Here is a 20415-nt window from a genome sequence, read left to right as displayed (position 1 = left end):
TTAGCTTGGTAGCTGTGTGTGTGTGTGTGTGTGTGTGTGTGGTGTGTGTGTGTGTGTGTGTGTGTGTGTGTGTGTGTGTATGTGTGTGTATTTGCCTGAATCATATTTATAGCCTCCTGCAGGATCACAGATTCATGTGTATTTCTTCATTTAATGAGGAAGAGCAGAGTGACATTGACTTGTGCCCCCCCCCTCCCCCTCCCGGCCCAGAGATAGACAGAAGAGGTGGGGCCAAGAAGGGGGGGCCAAGAGGGGGCCAAGAAGGGGGGCCCACTCGGTGTGTGTCGAGCCTCTTATCCAACACGCACATTTTCACATTGTTTATCATCTACATCTCAACAGCTCCTCCGTTTGCTCTGACTGCAGCCTTCAGACGTGTTGGTGGACAGGTTTACTGATGACAGGACACAGGTAAGGACCACACACACACACACACACACACACACACACACACACACACACACACACACACACACACACACACACACACACACACACACACACACAGAGGTGTTCATACAGAGTTAATGATGGAAGACTCATGCATTAAGTGGAGTATAATTACTTGAATCTACAGTATGAACTTGTATGCACACATTACAGTAAAGCAGGTCTTAGATATAAAATTAGCCGCACAGGTACATGCATGGTCAGTGTCTGATGGTTATTATTACAAAAAAGGAGAATAAAAAAATGCAAATAATGATTCTCTACCTCTGATATAATAGTAGATATACTGTTGTATGTTATTAAAAAAATGAACCTGAAGCTAAACTCTAATGGTCCCTGCTGCAAACTACTGTCACTGGCCAAAAGAGGTGAACTGTTGATGTAAAAACCAGTGGTAACAGAGAGCAGCAACTAATGAAAAGTTATCAGCTAACTACATACTACAGCTCAGCTAGCTACCTGTAGCTGTGTTCATGTTTGGGGTGTGGGGTAGGCTATATGGTGCAGTCATTCTCCAGGATTTAGTCGTGGGCATGTTGTTGATCCTGTCTTGCTGATTAGTTTGGAAGCTTTTTTTTTTTTTTTTAATTAAATGATCTTAAAGGGATAGTAGCATTTTTTTTAAAGTGGGGTTGTATGATCTACAAATAGCCCCTAAGTACTTTAATTGCAGTAGAAGACTCTCTGCACTCCTCCCGTTAGCAACGCCAGCCCATAATAGCCCTGCCCAGAGATTTACAACATACAGTGTTGTGAACAGACCCAAAGAAACGGCCTATTTTCACGGCCTAAAAGAGGTTTTACCTGAAAATAAATACACAGTTCCATTGTTCGCTATAATATAATTTTTTCCAGCCCTTCAAAGTGCAGGAAAAACACAGTTTTTATGGGCTGGCGTTGCTAACGGGAGGAGTGCAGAGAGTCTTCTACTGCAATTAAAGTACTTAGGGGCTATTTGGAGATCATACAACCCCACTTTAAAAAAAATGCTACTATCCCTTTAAGATAAAAACTGGCCACAAACACAAAACAACAATGAAGATGTGTAAAGTTAAAAAAAAAAAAGACAACCACGAACAGATGTTAAACAACTACATCCTTCAATCACAGAATCAAAGCTAAAATGAAAGACAATGGCCAACTAACTTCCCAGTGGAAGGTTGCAAAAGTCTTTTTGTGCATCTTGACATGTTATATATGTAACAATGATGCATTTTGTCCACCAAGGTCATGCCTATAGGACAGTATGGGGTGGGAGGGGTGGGAGGGGGCCTCTATAGCTCTACAGCCACTTTGCCCTGCCCATGCACCAGACTCCTATCACATGCAAATGTTCCGCAGCACTGACATGTGTGCAAAGTTTGTTTTTGAATGTGTTTAGGCTCCAAAATAATTCAGTTTCAATAGGGTGCTCACATTTTAGTGCTCAGGCCCCCAAATATCAAACGAGACAAACTGGTTGGGTAATGTTCTGATTGGATAATGAGCATATGGCATGAAAAACCTTAATGTCAAAGCTTTAATGTCACCTGAATCTTTACGTAATCTTTTATTGAAGATAAGGCGATATTAAGCATTTATAAGATTTTTGTCTCATTTGTTTGTTATTTGTGCGCTTGTTGTGATTGTTGTTTATGAGGAATCTCAGATTTATTATTTTTGATTTGATTATTCATGATGCAGAATATAATTATGCATTTGGCAATGATAATGTATTGGCCTCATGGCTACATGTGTGTGCATGTGCATGTACACAGTATGAGTCACTGAGCCGGTATAAAGGAGTCAAACTCTCAGTCATATTTTACAGTATTCTGTTGAAGATTTCAGGTGTTAAAGGGATAGTTCAACATTTTGGCAAATTGGCCCATCACCATAATCCCTATAGTCATAGCAGTAGGTTCGTTAGCTTTAATTGTCGGTGCAAGCTATTTTTAGAACGGCGGAGCAGAGCCGTGAGCTGCTCAGAGCTATAGATAGATAGATAATCTTTTATTACAGACTCAGGTCCATTATAAGTATACTACGGTCGGAGGCTAAAGGAATTTCTTGGTTTCCCTCATCAAACTCATCAAATACACAATCCAACAACTCCACAACGCTCTGGTGGACAAGTTGTGAGCTGCACATTCACCACGCTATGAGATAATAACACAACGTTACGAAACAGAGCCGTTTTCGAGGTAAATACAGGGTAAATACAGAGACTGCTTGCTGAAAAACTGTCCCTGAAGGCAACGTGCATCAGCGGTTTTGCATGTATTTACCTCTACAACAACTCTGTGTGGTAACGTTGTGTTATTATCTCATAGCGTGGTGAATGTGCAGGTCACAACTTGTCCACCAGAGCGTTGTGGAGTTGTTGGATTGTGTATTTGATGAGTTTGATGAGGGAAACCAAGAAATCCCATGTGCCTCTGTAGCGTAGCTCTGAGCAGCTCACGGCTCTGCTCCGCCGTTCTAAAAATAGCTTGCACCGACAATTAAAGGTAACAAACCTACTAGTATGACTATAGGGATTATGGCAATGGGCCAATCTGCCAAAAATGTTGAACTATCCCTTTAAACTGTCTCTGACTGTCTCAGTGTTATGATTTTGTTCTTCACAATAATAGGCTACTGCCGTCGTTCAGATTAATGTGTACCAACCAACCATTATGTAGAGGGAAGGTTAAAAAAAGGAATTCAGTTTTTCCTCTGAGACAAAACATATGAATGCATTTCAGAGCAGTGATAAATATAACCACTGGAGGGGGGCATTTCTCTGGTGTATAGGCAGCATCAGCTGCAGCCAAACGTAGCTGTCTAGTTGTTGTAGGTGTAAGGTGTTGAGTGGAGGGGGGTCGGTACCAAGTCCACTTATGAGCCTCCTTATGTTTGCACATGGTGTTTGTTATTGACAGACTGTGACTAACACAGAAGTCCATAACAAAGCTCCTCTCTGGTTCAGACCAGGGAGCCCAGTTCTCCCAGTCACACCCCTACAGGTTTCTCCATCATTGTCCACATGGGCACTGAAGGCAAGGCCATTTTATTTGTATAGCCCGTTTTTACCAACAGTTTGTCTGAAAGGGCTTTACATGGCATCACAACAACATCCTCTGTCCTTAGACCCTCACATCCACTGAGGAAAAACTCCATAGAAAACCCTTTTAACAGGGAAAACCAGGAGAAACCTCAGGGTGAGCAACAGAGGAGGGATCCCTCACCCAGGACGGACAGACGGGACAGAGATGTTGTTACAGACAAGAAAACAGTTTACAGTTTATGTCACAGAATGAGGGAAACATGGAAATGTTGGCAAGGAGGCAGGGAGAGCAGACCAGCTCAATGGGAGGACTGAATGGCAGACTGGTTCATGGGAAGGGAGGGCAGGCCGGTTTACAGTTTTTCTCAATTGCTAAAACACTAAACCCTGTTGTCTGAACCAAACGCTCAGTTGTCTGAACCCACTGATTGAACCAGTCTCTCTTTTGGCAAAACCATCAGCACTTTTCACCTGTTTAGACACAACTTAGCAACACATTTTCATTGTGATGCACCTGTGTTGCAAAATGCTGAGCACAGGTGGCAAAAGTCAAACACAACTAAAGCACAAGTTTCACCGGTTGAACACAACAACTCAACATTGATCACACTTGTGTCCAGTGATGTGAGGGAATATACATACTGTACTAGACTTGGGGCACGACTTGACAACATAGTTCAGTTTTGGGCACAGATTGAACTGTTTTGAGGTGAAAGTTTGGTTTTGCAAGAGGAGTCTGAGGTTTTGTGAATGTAGCTTGAAAATTGGGGTTTGTGTTCACAGTTTAGAGAAAATGAGAGAAGCTTTCGAGAAATGTGTCTTAGCAATCGAGAAAAACTGTAACAGCAGGGGAAAAGGGGGGGTAGGGGGCGATGCAGGCAGCGGCTGGTGCAGAGAGATGGAGCTCCGGTGGATCTATGGAAACACGGAGAGAGTGAAAGACACCAAGGCCAAACTACATAGTGCAACAGAAAATGACAGTTCAAAGATGTACTGAGAAGAGAGAAGCGAAGAGAAGAGAAGAGAAGAGAAGAGAAGAGAAGAGAAGAGAAGAGAAGAGAAGAGAAGAGAAGAGAAGAGAAGAGAAGAGAAGAGAGGAGAGGAGAGGAGAGGAGGGGAAAGGAGAGGGCTCTGTGTAAGCAGATGTGTCCCCCAGCAGTCTAAGCCTATAGCAGCGTAGCTATAAAATGGTTCAGAGCTACCTGAACCTGAACCAGCCCTAACTAAAAGCCCTGTCATAAAGGAAGCAGAAGTAAGTGATATATTTGTGTTAATATAAGTCTTAAATAGTTCTATCTTCCGACAGCAATCACTTCTACAGAGTGTTTGGTCTGAAACACGGGTCTGTCAGTCACTCTGCTCTGCTCTGAGCCCAGGAGAAAACTTTCCTTGTATCCTACAACCTTTATCCAATGAGGAGAGAGAACGGCATAAAGGGCTGTGTGTGCAGCCAAGGGACGCCGTGAATGTGGTGACGTAGGGACGAGGACTGTTATGGTGCGTTCAAGGCAACTCGTAACTGGTGTTTTTCCGACCTGTGAAGTGGTACCAGTTCGATCTGGTACGAGTTCACGGGTCAGAAGTTACGAGTGGCCGTTATAGTGACTTTCACAGCTAAAACAGGTCGGAAAAACACGAGTGGGTTGCCTGGAACGCTACAAAGTTGTAAGTCGTGACTTGAAGCTGTAATTTACGGTTTCAAAAGCCTGCCTGGAACGCAGCATTAGCCAAAATGACCGGATCACTTACTTCTGCTTTAAGTCTAGACTTAAATGAAGTCCCCCAAGAGTCCATTCCTTCTCCAGGATTATAGTTCCAGAGGCCTTTCTGTGTGTGGAGGGGAGCCCAACTGTATCTCACACCTGTTCCTCCCCTTCTGCCAGCGAGGTGACACTCCAGTCCATGTCTCCAGGGCCTACATGTCTTTGGTCCCGGGGGTCTAAATGCTGAGCTCCCTGTCTACCTACTGCCAGGTCTGGCTGCCTGTGGGTGCTGAGCCTACAGGGCGACGGCTTCATGGTGTTTCCTCGGGCTGTGGTTGGAAATATCCATCAATGCTCATGTTGTTGTGATGATGTAAAGCTGCAACACGGAGCGCTTCACTTCATATTCCAGTCTGAGTGCACGTTTGTAGCTAATGGCTTAGTGCAAGTCTGAGTACAAGTTGACGACATACAGACAGCTCTGCACACTGCCCCCCTCCCCTCCCTCTCACAAACAACATAGCCTACATCATACCTGTTTATCTGACATGCAGAACGTTAGATCTGATCACAAGTGGCCAGTGGAGATGCATGTGGAGAAAGGTGTTAACACTAGAACCGCCGTGAGGTCATTTTGACCTCTCTCGCTTCTTAAAATGCATGTAACTCTGTTTGTGTAAAAACCCTATGTCTCCCAGTCGATGACTTTTCCTAAAAGTGTGTTCTACATCATCTTATGCGTTTTCATGATTCTAGTACAAAAGAGAACGAAAAAAAGAGTGATTTTACCTCCAAGAAGTCATTTTGACCTCCATTCATTCTAATGCAAAAATGGTAAATGAACTGCATTTATATAGCCATATATACTATTATATAACCAGCCAGACACACAGTTCAAAATACTTTATAGTAATGCTTCACATTCATATACACACACATACTTTACAAAAAATAACAATATCCGTTGCTAGGCAACCAAGATAGACAACTTATGGTGCGTTCCAGGCAGGCTTTTTAACCCGTAAGTCACGACTTCAAGTCACCAGTTACGAGTTTGTAGCGTTCCAGGCAAGTTACAAGTTACGAACTGGGAACTGGGAGTAGATCGATCTAGTACCAGTTCACAGGTGGGAAGTTACGAGTTTGACTGTAGGGTGAAGTCAGGTAAAATGGGCCACTTTTTGGTAAACAATCAATAAGACCATCAAAAACGCTATGCATGAAATCCATTGATATTTTTAAAAATCGACATAGGTCTCTTAAATGTTTCTGTGTGAAAAAAAAATTAAAAAGTATAATTATTTTGGAATTATGAGAGTTAAAGTATCGGGATGTTCCCTCTCGAGGTACGATGAATGTTCAGGTAAAATGGGCCAAGAGAGAACAACACAGTAATTTTAGCAGAAATCATTAAAATTTTAATAATTAATTGACACTACTACTAAACTACAACACTAAACTTAACATTAACAGTGAATACATAAGAGGTTGAAGACATTTTTTAATCTTAAAATGCATTTTAAAATTACATGATCATGTTGTTGATATGCTCTTTGTTAACTGACTATGTTATAGGCTCTTTTACTGTGTGTGTATGTGTGTGTGTGGCATTATAGATGCCATTTTTTCCCCCACAGTGCTAATGGCACCATGAGTGGCACTGACCAACCTTGGATATATATCTAACTTTGAACATGTTTTGCACCTTCAATTTCTGTGTAACTTCAGTGTGAGACTGTGTTTTGTATGTGGCCCATTTTAGCTGAAATGCATGGCTCAATTTACCATGATGCATTAAGGTAAATTGAGCCACCCACAAAAAATGCATTTAAATTAAAAATAAGTAAGCTTAGCAAGAATTTTGCATTCTATCCAATGGGGGGAATCACAATGTGTATTATAAATCACATTTTTTATTGTAGATCTGTTTTTTTACGGAGTTATCAACCTTATCAGTTTCAAGTGAAATGTGTTTGCCAGGCCACTTTTCGCACACTTCTCCTCAGCAGGCTGGATATAAAGCACTGTCCCATCCACAACAGCAACCAGAGACTCAAATCAATTGTTTTTTTTCAAGTACAGTTGTAGCAACAATTTGAAATCATTTACAGCCATTGCCTGTTAAAACTTAAAAAGCTAGGAGGCTCAAACCTTAACTGGCTCATTTTACCTGATGGCCCAATTTACCTGATGTCACCCTACGTTCTAACGGGTAACCATAGGAACAGGTCGGAAAAATACGAGTTACGGGTTGCCTGGAACGCACCATTATTATTTTTCTTTTTTTCAAACAGTGTGTGCATTACCCTATAAAAATTTACAAAATTGTTACAAATTTCTGAATTCATGTCCATTTCTCATGAGAGCAAGGGACTGTCACTGTTATGTTCAATGTTTATGAGTAATGTTCATTTTTATCAGTTTGACACCTGTTTTAACTGTTTGACATGCAGCTTTCTAATATCTGAACTCCTAAGTCACGACTAAGATAACAAATGAACATTACTCATAAACATTGAACATAACAATGACAGTCCCTTGCCCTCATGCATTAATGAAGGCTAACTGTCTCTTTATCTCAGGTTAAAGCCACACTATGACTGAATTAGATGCCTCCGGGGTGGGGGATCATCCTCCACCCTATATGATCTTCGTGGTGGTCTTCCTCTTCTTCATCACCGGACTGTTGGGCTTCCTCTTCTGTCACCTGCTGAAGAAGAAGGGCTACCGCTGCCGGACCGGAGACATGGACGACGACGAGCAGGAGGAGGAGAAGCTCGGAGAAAATACAGACGGTGGGTTCAGAAACAAGAATATCCCAGTTCACTATGGTTTCAGGGTGATAATCAGCCTGTGGTCACCTATCTAAACCCTGGTCCACCTCTGGAGAACTTTGATATAGAATTACAACCCTGGTGATGTCATCCAGTGTTTAGTGAGGTATCAGCCCGATGCTAATGCTGCGTTCACAACAACTCGGAGGTCAGGATTCCCAACTCGAAAATTTCCGACTTCCGACGTCATTGCGTTCGCGCTGCAGGAACTCGGAAGAGAAAAAACATGGATACCTGAAGGAAGTTTGGTGTATTATTGTGGCTCATCGCTGAACAGGAAAAATCACTGCAGCAGTAAATGATGTTTATTTTGGAGGAGAGGAGACGCTGCAGATGAGTGCACATATAATGTTACAGCCTTGATAACAGTTAAACCTTATTTCCCTCACATACCAGGAACACAATTTCACACCATACAACAATCACAGCTTAATATAAACGTATTTCATCTAGGCTACTGCAATAATACACAAAAATATGCATTAAAACCTCAACAAATAAATAAAAATGTCTAAATTCTAACCGTTTAAGACGAGGGCATGACGCCATGTTTTGATGTTGTCGTGACGTAAAGTCGGAAAGTCAGAGCTCTGATATGATACCCGAGTTCCCGACCTGTAATTTCCGAGTTCGACGCCGTTCAATTCATTTTTTACAACTCGGAGCTCGTTTTTTTTCCGACTTCCGAGTTGTCTTGAATGCAGCATTAGTCCTCCAACACAAACAGCCACAGAGGGACTGGCGTGTAGCTACATACAACTCAAGCTACAGCAAACCACAGGCACAGAACTCATTGTTTATCTTGAGTTCCATGTAATTCTTCGATGATGGGAGTGGAACTTTGTACAAACCTTCCAGGCTTCGTTCCCTCCTTGCACTGTTTTAACTTAATAAATAAATCAAATCAGAACACAAGCACGAGGAAACACTAGAAGAACAGGGATGAAAGATCTAAGGAGGACAATGCACATCAATGAACATAATAAAATGTAAAGGTGCCAGTGTTAGCCAACGGCTAGTTTCAGACTGTAGTCCTCCTGGCAAGGTGTTAAAAGCCGTTAAAATGAACACAAGAACATAACAACATCATTCATAAAAGCAGGAAAAAAACACATACAACAAACACATGTATCCAACAGAAACCAACAGACATAAAAACTACTAGAAAAGACAATTAACATGACACTATTATAGAACAAAAACAGAAACAAGAAGTGTACACTGCAAAAACTCAAAATCTTAGCAAGAATATTTGTCTTATTTCTAGTCAAAATGCAATTTCTAGTCAAAACAAATCTCATTATACTTAAAATAAGACTCATCACATAAAAAGTAGCTTGTTTTTAGACACTTTTTACGTCTCTCAAGCATATTTTCACTTAAAATAATCTGATAGTGGATCAAGTTTTTCTTTCTTATTACAAGCACAAAAAACTTCCTTTCACTGGCAGATTTTTCTACTTATTTCAAGTGAAAATTAGTTTGAAACAAGTGAAAATGATCTAAAAACAAGTTAATTTTTAGGTGATGAGTCTTATTTCAAGTGGAAAGAGATTAGTTTTGACTAGAAATGAGACATTTGGACAAGAAATAAGACAAATATTCTTGGAAAGATGTTGAGTTTTTGCAGTGTAGTGCAAGTTTCATTGACAGTCTGGAGGAAGAGCAACAGTTTCATTCCATCTACATTATATGAAGGCAAATAGCTCTCAGTGTAGGAAACAGGCTGCTGTGTTAAAAATAATCATATGAGCAAAAGAATCGTGCAGAGTGGTGGATGACAGGAACCATCTGGTTGGAATATCTGAGTGGGTTAGTTAACAACAACAACCCAGACCTTTGACTGTAACTGGGGTTTTGTCATATTTGGCTGAGAGGATGTTGTGGTTTCTGTAATAAACAGCAGCTGCTGCAGCGCTTCCTCTTCTGTTTCTACTGATTTCAACATTATTCATCAGTTTAGAAATCTTCAACGGGTGCACCAGCTCTCTCACCTGGCTGCTCGGTGGTAGTCTATATCATATATAAGACTTGGATTTGTTTCTCTTTGCTTTTCAGATGAGGATGAGGAGAACCAGGACACAGTGGAGCAGATCCTCAAGTGCATCATTGAAAATGAAGGTGATAATATAAAGAGGCTGAACAGTCTTCTTTTTTTTAATACTTTTTATTTAGTATTTTCAGAGAAAAACAAGTTGACAACAGACTGTCAAGACAATAAAACAAAAACACAAACGAAAACATGGGGGCTCCTCAGTTGAAAGACCTACTATATATAATGTCCAGTGTCTTTACTTGTTCGTGTGTAGCATCCTCAATTGTTTTGATAAAAGCAGTTCCATTTCTGCCATTTCCTGGTTGCTCCTCTAGATCGGAGAGAGGAAGTCATCTTTTCCATTAAACACATTTCCTTCACTTTGTCCATCCATTGGTTAAAGCTTGGAGGTTCTTTTTTGTACCAGCATTTTGTTATAACTTTTTTTTTTACAAGCCATCAACAGTATTTTACACAGCTACCAGTCTTTTTTAATAACCACATTTTCATTTAGGACACAGAAATAGAGGACCGTCACATTGTTAGGGATTGTGTATCCCAGGATCTTTGAATTTTTGGGCATAGCCAAAATATATGGGAATGATCTGCGTTCATGTCTCCGCACTGTTCTTGTGATTGAGAGAATTTGCTTTTTATAAGAGGTGTAATGAAAAAACGAATCAAGTTCTTCCAGCCAAATATTCTCCACTTCTTTGAACTTGTAGATGAACGCTGTGCACTCCACATAGAACGCCAGTCCTCCTCTGATATTTCTATATTTAGTTCTTTCTCCCATTTTGCGAGGAACAGTCTTTAGGATTTCTGTTCATGTTAATTGTTTAATTTAGGTCAGGTTAGGTGGCACATGCTCTCATGTTGTGGTTTATTGTCCTGCTTCTGTGTTTGATATCACTGTTAGCTGAATCAGATGAGATCAGTGTGTACATGAGTTTGTGCAGTTCACAGATGAGTGGCTCTAATGTCAGTTGTGTTGCTCTCCTCCAGCTAACATGGAAGCCTTCAATGAGATGTTGGGAAGCCGCAATATCTGTGTGCGTCATGACCCCAGGTAAATTTGAAGATTTGAATGTGAAACCTATGAGATTTCATGTGACACAGTTGAGATTGCATACAAAACCTATGGGATTACATGTGAGGCCATGTACATTTCCATGTAAAGGGTTATAGTCTACAATGTGTACCCGGAAATGTTGAGTACCCCAAAGTTTTATGTTAGAAATAGATAGAATGGGTCCCCAGTATTCAGAAACTGCCGGATGCTAACTTGTATATAGTGAACAATTAGCATAATTGACATAATTAGCATAAATTAGCATAATTGCTATGGGCAATATTTCAACAACTGCTTGGCTGATCTGGGCAATAATGGAGTGGTTTTAGGGGTTATTGATGATGCTGAATCCATTTCTGACATTTTCAAAATGGCTGTCTAAACCGGAAGTGACCAGATTTTGAAATCCATCAAAATCGTCCCACTGGCGGTTAAAATCTGGTCACTTCCGGTTTAGACAGCCATTTTGAATTTTGAAAACGTCAGAAATGGATTCAGCATCATCAATAGCCCCTAAAAACCACTCCAATATTGCCCAGATCAGCCAAGTCAATTTTGTTGAAATATTGCCCATATAGGCAATTATGCTAATTTATGCTAATTATGTCTGTTATGCTAATTGCCCAATATATATAAGTTAGCATCCGGCAGTTTCTGAATACTGGGGACCCATACTATCTATTTCTAACATAAAACTTTGGGGTACTCAACATTTCCGGGTTCACGATGGGGCCCTATGGGCTGGCAAGTAGACTATTAGTTCAAATTGTCACGGTGAAACCTTGAGAATCTGCAGTATTTGTGCTATAACGATGATGATGATGATGATGATGATAATGTGCACTTCCAGGTTGCGTAAGGAGTCTATTGGTGGTGTTCCTCCTCATCATCACACCGTCCACTCCGGCGCTGACCTCACCTCCTGCCACCTCTGTGCTCAGGTCCGGTCTAAGAAGGGCCGCAGACAGAGCCGGACCCCCCGGTCCAAACTCAGACCTGGAGAACAGACCGTGTTCTCTGTGGGCCGGTAAGAGCAGAACCAGTTTAAACCAGCGCTTCTCACACTTTTTACATCAAGGACCAATAAACTGACACAAATTATTAGACCATGGACCCCCATTGGACAAAATGTTGAAGCAAACACCAGCAATGCACAAATTTGTGGACTGAAGAATGTTACTTCAAATTAGGGCCAATGGTGGGAAATATTGTAGAGATATTTCTGGAAAAAAAGTGGCACAGTTTCTCCAAAAATGTTTAAATTTAAAAAAATAAATAAATAGGGGCGGTGCGTGGTGCAGCTGCCCCATGTAGAGGCTACAGTCCTCAATGCAGGCGTTCCCAGTTTGAATTCTGCGTTGGGCAGACCTTTCCTGCATGTCATTCCCCCTCTCTCTGCCTCCCCCTTTCCTGTCTATCTCTACTATGTGCTATGAAATAAAAGGCAAAAAATATACTTAAAAAAATAAAAAAATAAAAAAGGTTTTTAAAAAAATTCTACAAAAAGTGGTAACATTTCTAAAAAAAAAAAAACTAAAAAAAACAATAACGTTTTCAAATTCTAGAAAAAAAGGGGTAAAATTTCAAGGAAAAGTTGGGGACCCCCTTGAACCTTCTCAAGGACAACTTGACCCCACTTTAAAGGGATAGTTCACCCAAAATTTAAATTTCCATATAACGGTTGCAAATGGATACCAACTGTCTTCGTAACAAAAAGACACACCAAAAAACATCCAAATACCTCCATGCTGCTCGTATGTAATGTCCGTCTTATATTGAAGCCCCGAAATGCGAAATTGTCCCGAAAAAAATCAAACAAGTCTATATTTCAAGCTTGTTTTGTAGCGGAAGCTTCTCGAAGCTCCTCTTCCCGTTTCGTCAAATTTGGACGAACTGGGAAGAGGACAGACCCTAGTTCGACATCACATACAAGCAGCATGGAGGTATTTGGATGTTTTTTGGTGTGTCTTTTTGTTACCAAGACAGTTGGTATCCATTTGCAACCGTTATATGGACATGCACTGCTACGCCGAGACCCCCTGTAACTCAGAGAAGCCACGGAGGACTCTGACACTTCTCCCAGAAATTTCAATTTTGGGTGAACTATCCCTTTAAGAACCATTGCTTTAAACAACCCCCCTACAGAGCATGCTGCTGGGATACGAAAGCTATGTTGAATCCTCTGTGTCTCCTCCTGTGTTCTCCAGGTTTCGGGTGACTCACACCGATAAGAAACCGCCTGGAGGAGGAAGTCCCAACCCAATGGTCAGCTCAGACCAGCTGGACCAATCACAGGACAGCGAGGACCAGACTAAGGAGGGGGGGGGCGGGTACAACCTGAGGAGCATGTTCAAGGACGTACGACCCCCCACGGAGAACGCCAACGGGGTCGCCGCCCCGCCCGTGGTGGGGAAACGGAGGAAGAGCATGACCATATTTGGTCTGAGGCGGGGCAGCGACCCGGTCGGCGTTAGAGCAGTAGAGGGGGCGATAAGGGAGACCACCACCGGGGGAGGGGGGGTCAAGTTCTCTATCCAGAAGCCGCCGCCCGTGGTGCCAGAGGAACGGGTTCAGACCGAGACATCTGAACGTGGTTTTAGACCCGAGACCGAACCCTCAAAGAGCCAGTTAAAGTCCGCTTCACCGAGACCTGATGAGCCCAAGAAGACGACAGCAGCAGCAGGCTACGAGAAACAGACCCATGCTTCTTCTAGTCCTGGTCCTGGTCCTGAAGGATCCCCTGGGACTGCAGCGGCCCCTTCCACTGCCCTCACCGCCCCCCCCAGCTCGCTCCCACATGTCGGGGATCAAGAAGTCTTAATAATGGAGGCTTTTGATCCAGAACCTCAGCAGACCTCCACACCGATCTTCCCCCCCGTGCCCGGCGGTTCCCTTCCCGGTTTCTCTCCTGCTGCTCCCGCTGCTCCATCCTGCTCTGCTGCAGATGTTCCCGTCATCCAGACCCCCCCCAACCCCAACCCCAACCCAGACCCCAACCCCAACCCCAGCTCCAGCTCAGACCTGGACCCTAGTTTTGGTGGTGCTAGCCTGGCTTTAATAAGTTTAGATTCGTCTTCTTCTCCGTCGTCTTCGTTCCAAATGAAGAGCCCGAAGTCTCCATCTTCTTCGTTAAAAACCTCTCCCATCCCATCAGAGGCCGCTTCCTCTTCCTCCTCCCGTGGCCTCACTCCCACTCCCACTCCGAGCCCCAAACTCCCATCAGGCCGAGCGGCGTCCATCGTCCAATCCACCGTCCCAGTCCCGTCGTCAAAAACTGCCAGTCCGTTACAAACTCGCTCCCCTGCTGCTCTTAGTCCTAGTCCCAAACTTGACACCAGGTCTCAAAGTCTCGCTGCTTCTCCAGCTGACCAACACCTGCTGTCCCTCAGAAGTTCACCTCAGCTGACTTTGGAGTCAGGAAGTGTGATGTCTGGGATGTCCACAGTGGTTTCAAGTCCACCACAGGGAGAGAAGAGAACCACGACAGCGGAGGTGAAGAGGAAAGGCATCCTTAAAACACCCGCAGTCTCACCCAGCGAGGGGTCTAAAGGGTCTGCCCTGTCCTCTCCCTCTGATCAGCTCTCTAATAAAGACAGACTGAGCAGCTTACCCGTGTCCCCCTCCGGCCCGCTGTCCCCCTCCTCACCCGTAGAGGGCAGAGTGAGCAGCATGACCATCGTCAAGGCCAGTCCCGACAGCAAGAGAGAGTTCTCTGTCTCCACTATGGTGGCGGTGGAGGACGAGAGAAAAGACCGAGTTAGTCCGGTCCAAGTTACTCCGAGGGCAGAGAGCGCCGCTGCAGCAGACAAGGAGGACATGGTGCAAATGGAAGACATTAGAGACTGCAAAGTGACGGAGGAAGAGGAAGGAGAGCGAAGGACGGAGGAGAAGGAGGAGGAGGAGGAGGAGGAAAAGGAGATAGTCCGTACTTCAGACTGAGAAATGAACTCTCCCACTGCAAAAATTCAAAATCATACCGAGAATATTTGTCTTATTTCTAGTCAAAATAAATCTCATTCTACTTAAAATAAGACTCATCACATTAAAAGCAGCTTGTTTTTAGACACTTTTTACTTCTTTCAAGCAGATTTTCACTTGAAATAAGTAGAAAAATCTGACAGTGGAGCAAGTTTTTCTTTCTTATTAAGAAAGCACAAAAAACTTACTTTCACTGGCAGATTTTTCTACTTATTTCAAGTGAAAATTTGGTGGAAATTATCTAAAAACAAGTGAATTTTTAGGTGATGAGTCTTATTTTAAGTGGAAAGAGATTAGTTTTGACAAGAAATGAGACATTTGGACAAGAAATAAGACAAATATTCTTGGAAAGATGTAGAGTTTTTGCAGTGCCCACATTTTCAAACTGGACTATTATATGAGAAAATGATGGAAACGTTGTCTTTGTATTTAACCACAGCTGTGAATATATCGCACTGGCACTAACTGGCTGGTTCAACGACTGACTGACCACAACTCTGGTCTCTGATCCATTTAAACACAAATTACACACACCTATTATTACACACACCTCATGTCTAGGGATGTCACGATTACTTGTTTTCACAATTAATCGCGGTATTAAACGCCACAATTAATTAATCGTAAAGATTCCTAAATACCGTTACTTTCACAAAAATTTGATGTTGGAACCTTATCGGCAGATGTGGCGCCAAAGCAAAGGTAAATGCACAGAAACTGGTCCATTTATTTAACGTAACATTGAATTGGTAGGAATTTAAATGTTAGTGTGCCATTTGTATTTTAAAAAACCCCCAAAACAAAACAAAAAACGATTAAAATAAACGCTTTATTTGGTATAGATGACAGTTTATTACCTGAATATTTCAAACGCTTCCCCTGGGGGGTTAATAATTGGTCATATATTAATAGACACTTGAAATATTTTGTGTAAACAATGAGTAATGTAGTTATATTTGGACTATATTTGATTTTACACATTCATAGTGTCGTGAAATTAGTTAGAATAATAATCGTGATAATTGTAACTAACATCGTGATTATTTCTCTGACAATAATCGTACCAAGAAAAATTTTAATCGTGACATCCCTACTCATGTCATGTTTAGCTGTCCACTGCTCTGGGGGTAAAACATCTCCACTGGCAATTTTAGCTTCCCAGAAGACGAATCCTGCTGATTCCTCCATCTCCACCATCAGGTTGACTATAATCCCTGTTCAGACCTGCTGTTAGCATCTGTCTCAGGTGATGTGATCACAAGGTCAGCCCTGAGCTCAGGTGTAAATGCAGCAGGGCGCAGTGAGGACACATTTAAAGGGGAATTGGCGTTTTTTTTTTTACAATCTGGACCTTATTTCTAGCATAAAATACAATAATTTACTCACCCAGATAACTGAATGCAGAATGCAGCCTCTAAATAACACATTATCTGCAGAGAAACTCCTTCATTTCACCAATATTTAGTTCTGATAGGCTAGTGCTATTCCCCTCTGAGTCCGGGGTTAGCTGTTATCAACATCCGGGGTCTGTAGGTTGACCTACTGACCTCTGACCTGGATGATGTCATCTCTGAGCTTGTTGCTACCACTAATGCTATGGTTGGTTTCTGCGTGTTTCTGACTTGTCAGAACAAAATGAGCAGCTGGATGAAGTTCAGCTTCCACAGGCTTCCTCTCCTCAACCTGGACTCACTAAAGCTCCGGCTAGTTGAGACAAAAATGGACCCGAATGCCGAAGCGGAATGATTATTATCAGAATGAGCCGGGCGGCGCTCAGAGATGACATCATCCAGGTCAGAGGTCAGTAGGTCAACCTACAGACCCCGGATGTTGATAACAGCTAACCCCGGACTCAGAGGGGAATAGCACTAGCCTTTCATACACACTAAAAACAGTTGGGTTAAAAATTAACCCAAGTTGAATATTCAACCCAAGAGTTGGGTTATGCTAACTACAACGTTGGGTTATTTTTAACCCAACTATTGGGTCGTGTATAAAGCACTTGCTCGACCCAATAGTTGGGTTAAAAATAACCCAATGTTGTAGTGCGCGGACAGCATTTTTCAAATGAACCAGCCGGTTAAGTCACAGAATTACCCAACCCAACCCAACAAATGGGTTACTCACTGAAAAATAACCCAATTACTTGCACAACCCAGGAATTGGGTTAAATTCATAGCCCTCTAACCCTGAAAATGGGTTAAACTCTGGAAAAACCCAAAAATTTAACTCAACACCAATAACTCATAAATTGGGTTACAGAGATAACCCAACATTTTTTAGTGTGTAACAAAATATTGGTGAAATGAAGGAGTTTCTCTGCAGATAATGTGTTATTTAGAGGCTGCCTGTAGACTCGCATTATACGGATATACGCGGCTCTCGGCTGGAGATAATTTCATCGGAACGACTTGTAATGACACCAAAGTTATCTGGGTGAGTAAATGTATTATTATATCGTATTTTATGCTAGAAATAAGGTCCAGATTGTAAAAAACGGCAATTCCCCTTTAAGGTTCTGATCATTCAGACCACACTCACAGGTCTGGGACACACTGAAGAACCAGCTGCTTCTTCAGCCACATCCTCAGTCACAGTCTCAGTAGTCCCAACACTATGTCATTCAAAAATATTTTGCTATTTAAAATGGATAAAGCTTTACTTCATTGTAAGACAGTAACAATAACAGCCATTATCTGAAGGCACATTTCAGGGTAAGATGAAGGAATATATTGTTATTGAAAAAACATTATGCACAATGTATTTTTTAAATGTAGTAAAATATTGATAATTGGTAGATGACCAGTGGTCAACCAATAGTCCATAGTTGCTTATTAGTGAACACCTACGTAGGTTTGGACTGATTACATTTGAGCTGTGTGATCATTCATTTACTGCTGCACTAAAAATAATGAGTGTTTATAGTTTTATGATGCACTGAGGTTTGTACCATCAGATCTCATCTTTAATCTCACCTATTGATCATCCTGATTGTCAATTAATATGAACACTAGAGGCATAAAGACACTTCACAGCAGCTGGACCAAAAAAATATACCAGTTCAGTGATTATATCTAATCTAACCCCACACTGCAGTTGTTTGCAAAGGTTTGTGCAAATAGTCTACTTGCCAACAATAAGTACCCGGAAATGTTGAGTACCCCAAAGTTTTATGTTAGAAATAGATAGTATGGGTCCCCAGTATTCAGAAACTGCTGGATGCAAACTTATATATATTGGACAATTAGCATAATTGACATAAATTAGCATAATTGCCTATGTGGGCAATATTTCAACAAAATTGACTTGGCTGATCTGGGCAATATTAGTGTGGTTTTAGGGGTTATTGATGATGCTGAATCCATTTCTGACATTTTCAAAATTCAAAATGGCTGTCTAAACCGGAAGTGACCAGATTTTGAAATCCATCAAAATCGGCCCACTGGCGGTTAAAATCTGGTCACTTCCGGTTTAGACAGCCATTTTGAATTTTGAAAATGTCAGAAATGGATTCAGCATCATCAATAACCCCTAAAACCACTCCAATATTGCCCAGATCAGCCAAGTCAATTTTGTTGAAATATTGCCCATATAGGCAATTATGCTAATTTATTCTAATTATGTCAGTTATGCTAATTGCCCAATATATATAAATTAGCATCCGGCAGTTTCTGAATACTGGGGACCCATACTATCTATTTCTAACATAAAACTTTGGGGTACTCAACATTTCCGGGTTCACAATGGGGCCCTATGGGCTGGCAAGTAGACTAAAATGGCAAATTATTAGTTTGTATTTATTTGTTTTGTTTAGCTGACACAAGGAATTATAACTCCGGTGAGAAAACATTAAAGATGAGTCATGCACAATCGTATCTTCTCTAGCCTCCTCTGTGTTGTAGCATCAGTTAGCTTCATGTTCAGATTCTCAGGCAGCTGATTAAAGGAGCTAACCCCTGACCCTGATGGCAGGTCTTCACCTCCCTCACCAGTGTGTTTAGTATAAGCACATCAGTGGTAAAACAATAGGCCACAATCACTGTTTCATTTTGTTTTCACGTTTCGATTGCAGGAAATAAAAGGATGACTAAAATGATCCGTTTTAACGTGTTTGCTGCATGTAAATGTGTCATTTTCCCAGCTTACGACTGACAACTTGCAGTTCAGTGTGTTTACATCTGTATCAAACATTTGTCATTTAATTTGTAATTCTCCTCACTCTCTTTCTGGTGACAGTGTGTGCTTCATTTTGCTTCTACTGTGAGAGTGATACGGTGGCTCTCAGCTCCACACAGACAAAACACATACAACCCTCATGAGTTTGACTCCACGTGTTGTTGCTAATACTATAATACTTACATGTACAACACAACAGAAGTGTTTCCAGTGAATAAACAGGCTGGCTGCACTGCAAAATATCAAATATCTTACCAAGAATATTTGTCTTATTTTTAGTCAAAATGTAATTTCTAGTCAAAACAAAATATCATTGTACTTAAAATAAGACACATCATATTAAAAGTAGCTTGTTTTTAGACACTTTTTCCTTCTTTCAAGCAGATTTTCACTTAAAATAATCTGTTAGTGGGGCAAGTTTTTCTTTCTTATTACAAACACAAAAAACTTCCTTTCACTGGCAGATTTTTCTACTTATTTCAAGTGAAACAAGTGAAAATGATCTAAAAACAAGTTCTTTTTTAGGTGATGAGTCTTATTTTAAGTGGAAAGAGATTAGTTTTGACTAGAAATGAGACATTTTGACAAGAAATAAGACAAATATTCTTGGAAAGATTTTGAGTTTTTGCAGTGTGGGATGCACTTGGAATGGATATATTCGCCATTTGTAGTACTCCTGCAGTGTATTGAGTCCTCAGGGCCACCGTAGGAGCTCAGTGCTACATCCCTCTCTGGTTCCCACCAGCTGTTTTAACTGCTCTGTTAATACACATAATATCAGTAGAATAAGTTCTTGTACTAATGTAATCAGGTGCTTCCACTGGGTAATACACTACACAACCAGCTCAGCCCAGACAGACTGTCTTATCAGTTTAGTGCAGTTGTGATATTGATACATATTCATTCATATATTCATGTTGTTCTTAAAGGGATAGTAGCATTTTTTTTTAAAGTGTGGTTGTATGATCTCCAAATAGCCCCTAAGTACTTTAATTGCAGTAGAAGACTCTCTGCACTCCTCCCGTTAGCAACGCCAGCCCATAATAGCCCTGCCCAGAGATTTACAACATACAGTGTTGTGAACGGACCCAAAGAAACGGCCTATTTTCACGGCCTAAAAGAGGTTTTACCTGAAAAAA

At 41.5% G+C, this 20415-nt stretch overlaps 1 protein-coding gene across 1 annotated transcript; it reads left to right on the top strand.

The window, feature by feature from the left end:
* The first annotated feature begins 283 nt into the window (after positions 1-283).
* On the top strand, positions 284-15061 carry rell2 (RELT like 2). The gene is made up of 7 exons (XM_085788888.1): positions 284-411; positions 7764-7976; positions 10074-10136; positions 11056-11119; positions 11973-12149; positions 13330-14576; positions 14610-15061. Exons 2-7 carry the CDS (start codon positions 7778-7780, stop codon positions 15059-15061), a joined length of 2202 nt encoding a protein of 733 aa, XP_085645014.1. The 5' UTR covers positions 284-411; positions 7764-7777.
* Positions 15062-20415: the final 5354 nt, after the last annotated feature.

The sequence above is a fragment of the Trachurus japonicus genome, chromosome 10, assembly GCF_045865225.1.
Source record: "Trachurus japonicus isolate A0001 chromosome 10, Traja_1.0".
Lineage (NCBI taxonomy): Eukaryota > Metazoa > Chordata > Actinopteri > Carangiformes > Carangidae > Trachurus > Trachurus japonicus.
Note: the sequence above shows the minus strand (reverse complement) of the source record. Positions and strands in the feature narration are given on the sequence as shown.

What these genes read in the sequence shown, in the direction of transcription:
- rell2 (XM_085788888.1), top strand. Translation starts at nt 7,778, where the DNA reads ATGACTGAATTAGATGCCTCCGGGGTGGGGGATCATCCTCCACCCTAT. An exon ending in TGTGTGCGTCATGACCCCAG is followed by an intron (nt 11,120 to 11,972) that starts GTAAATTTGAAG and finishes GTGCACTTCCAG; the next exon opens with GTTGCGTAAGGAGTCTATTG. An exon ending in GATGTCCACAGTGGTTTCAA is followed by an intron (nt 14,577 to 14,609) that starts GTCCACCACAGG and finishes GAACCACGACAG; the next exon opens with CGGAGGTGAAGAGGAAAGGC.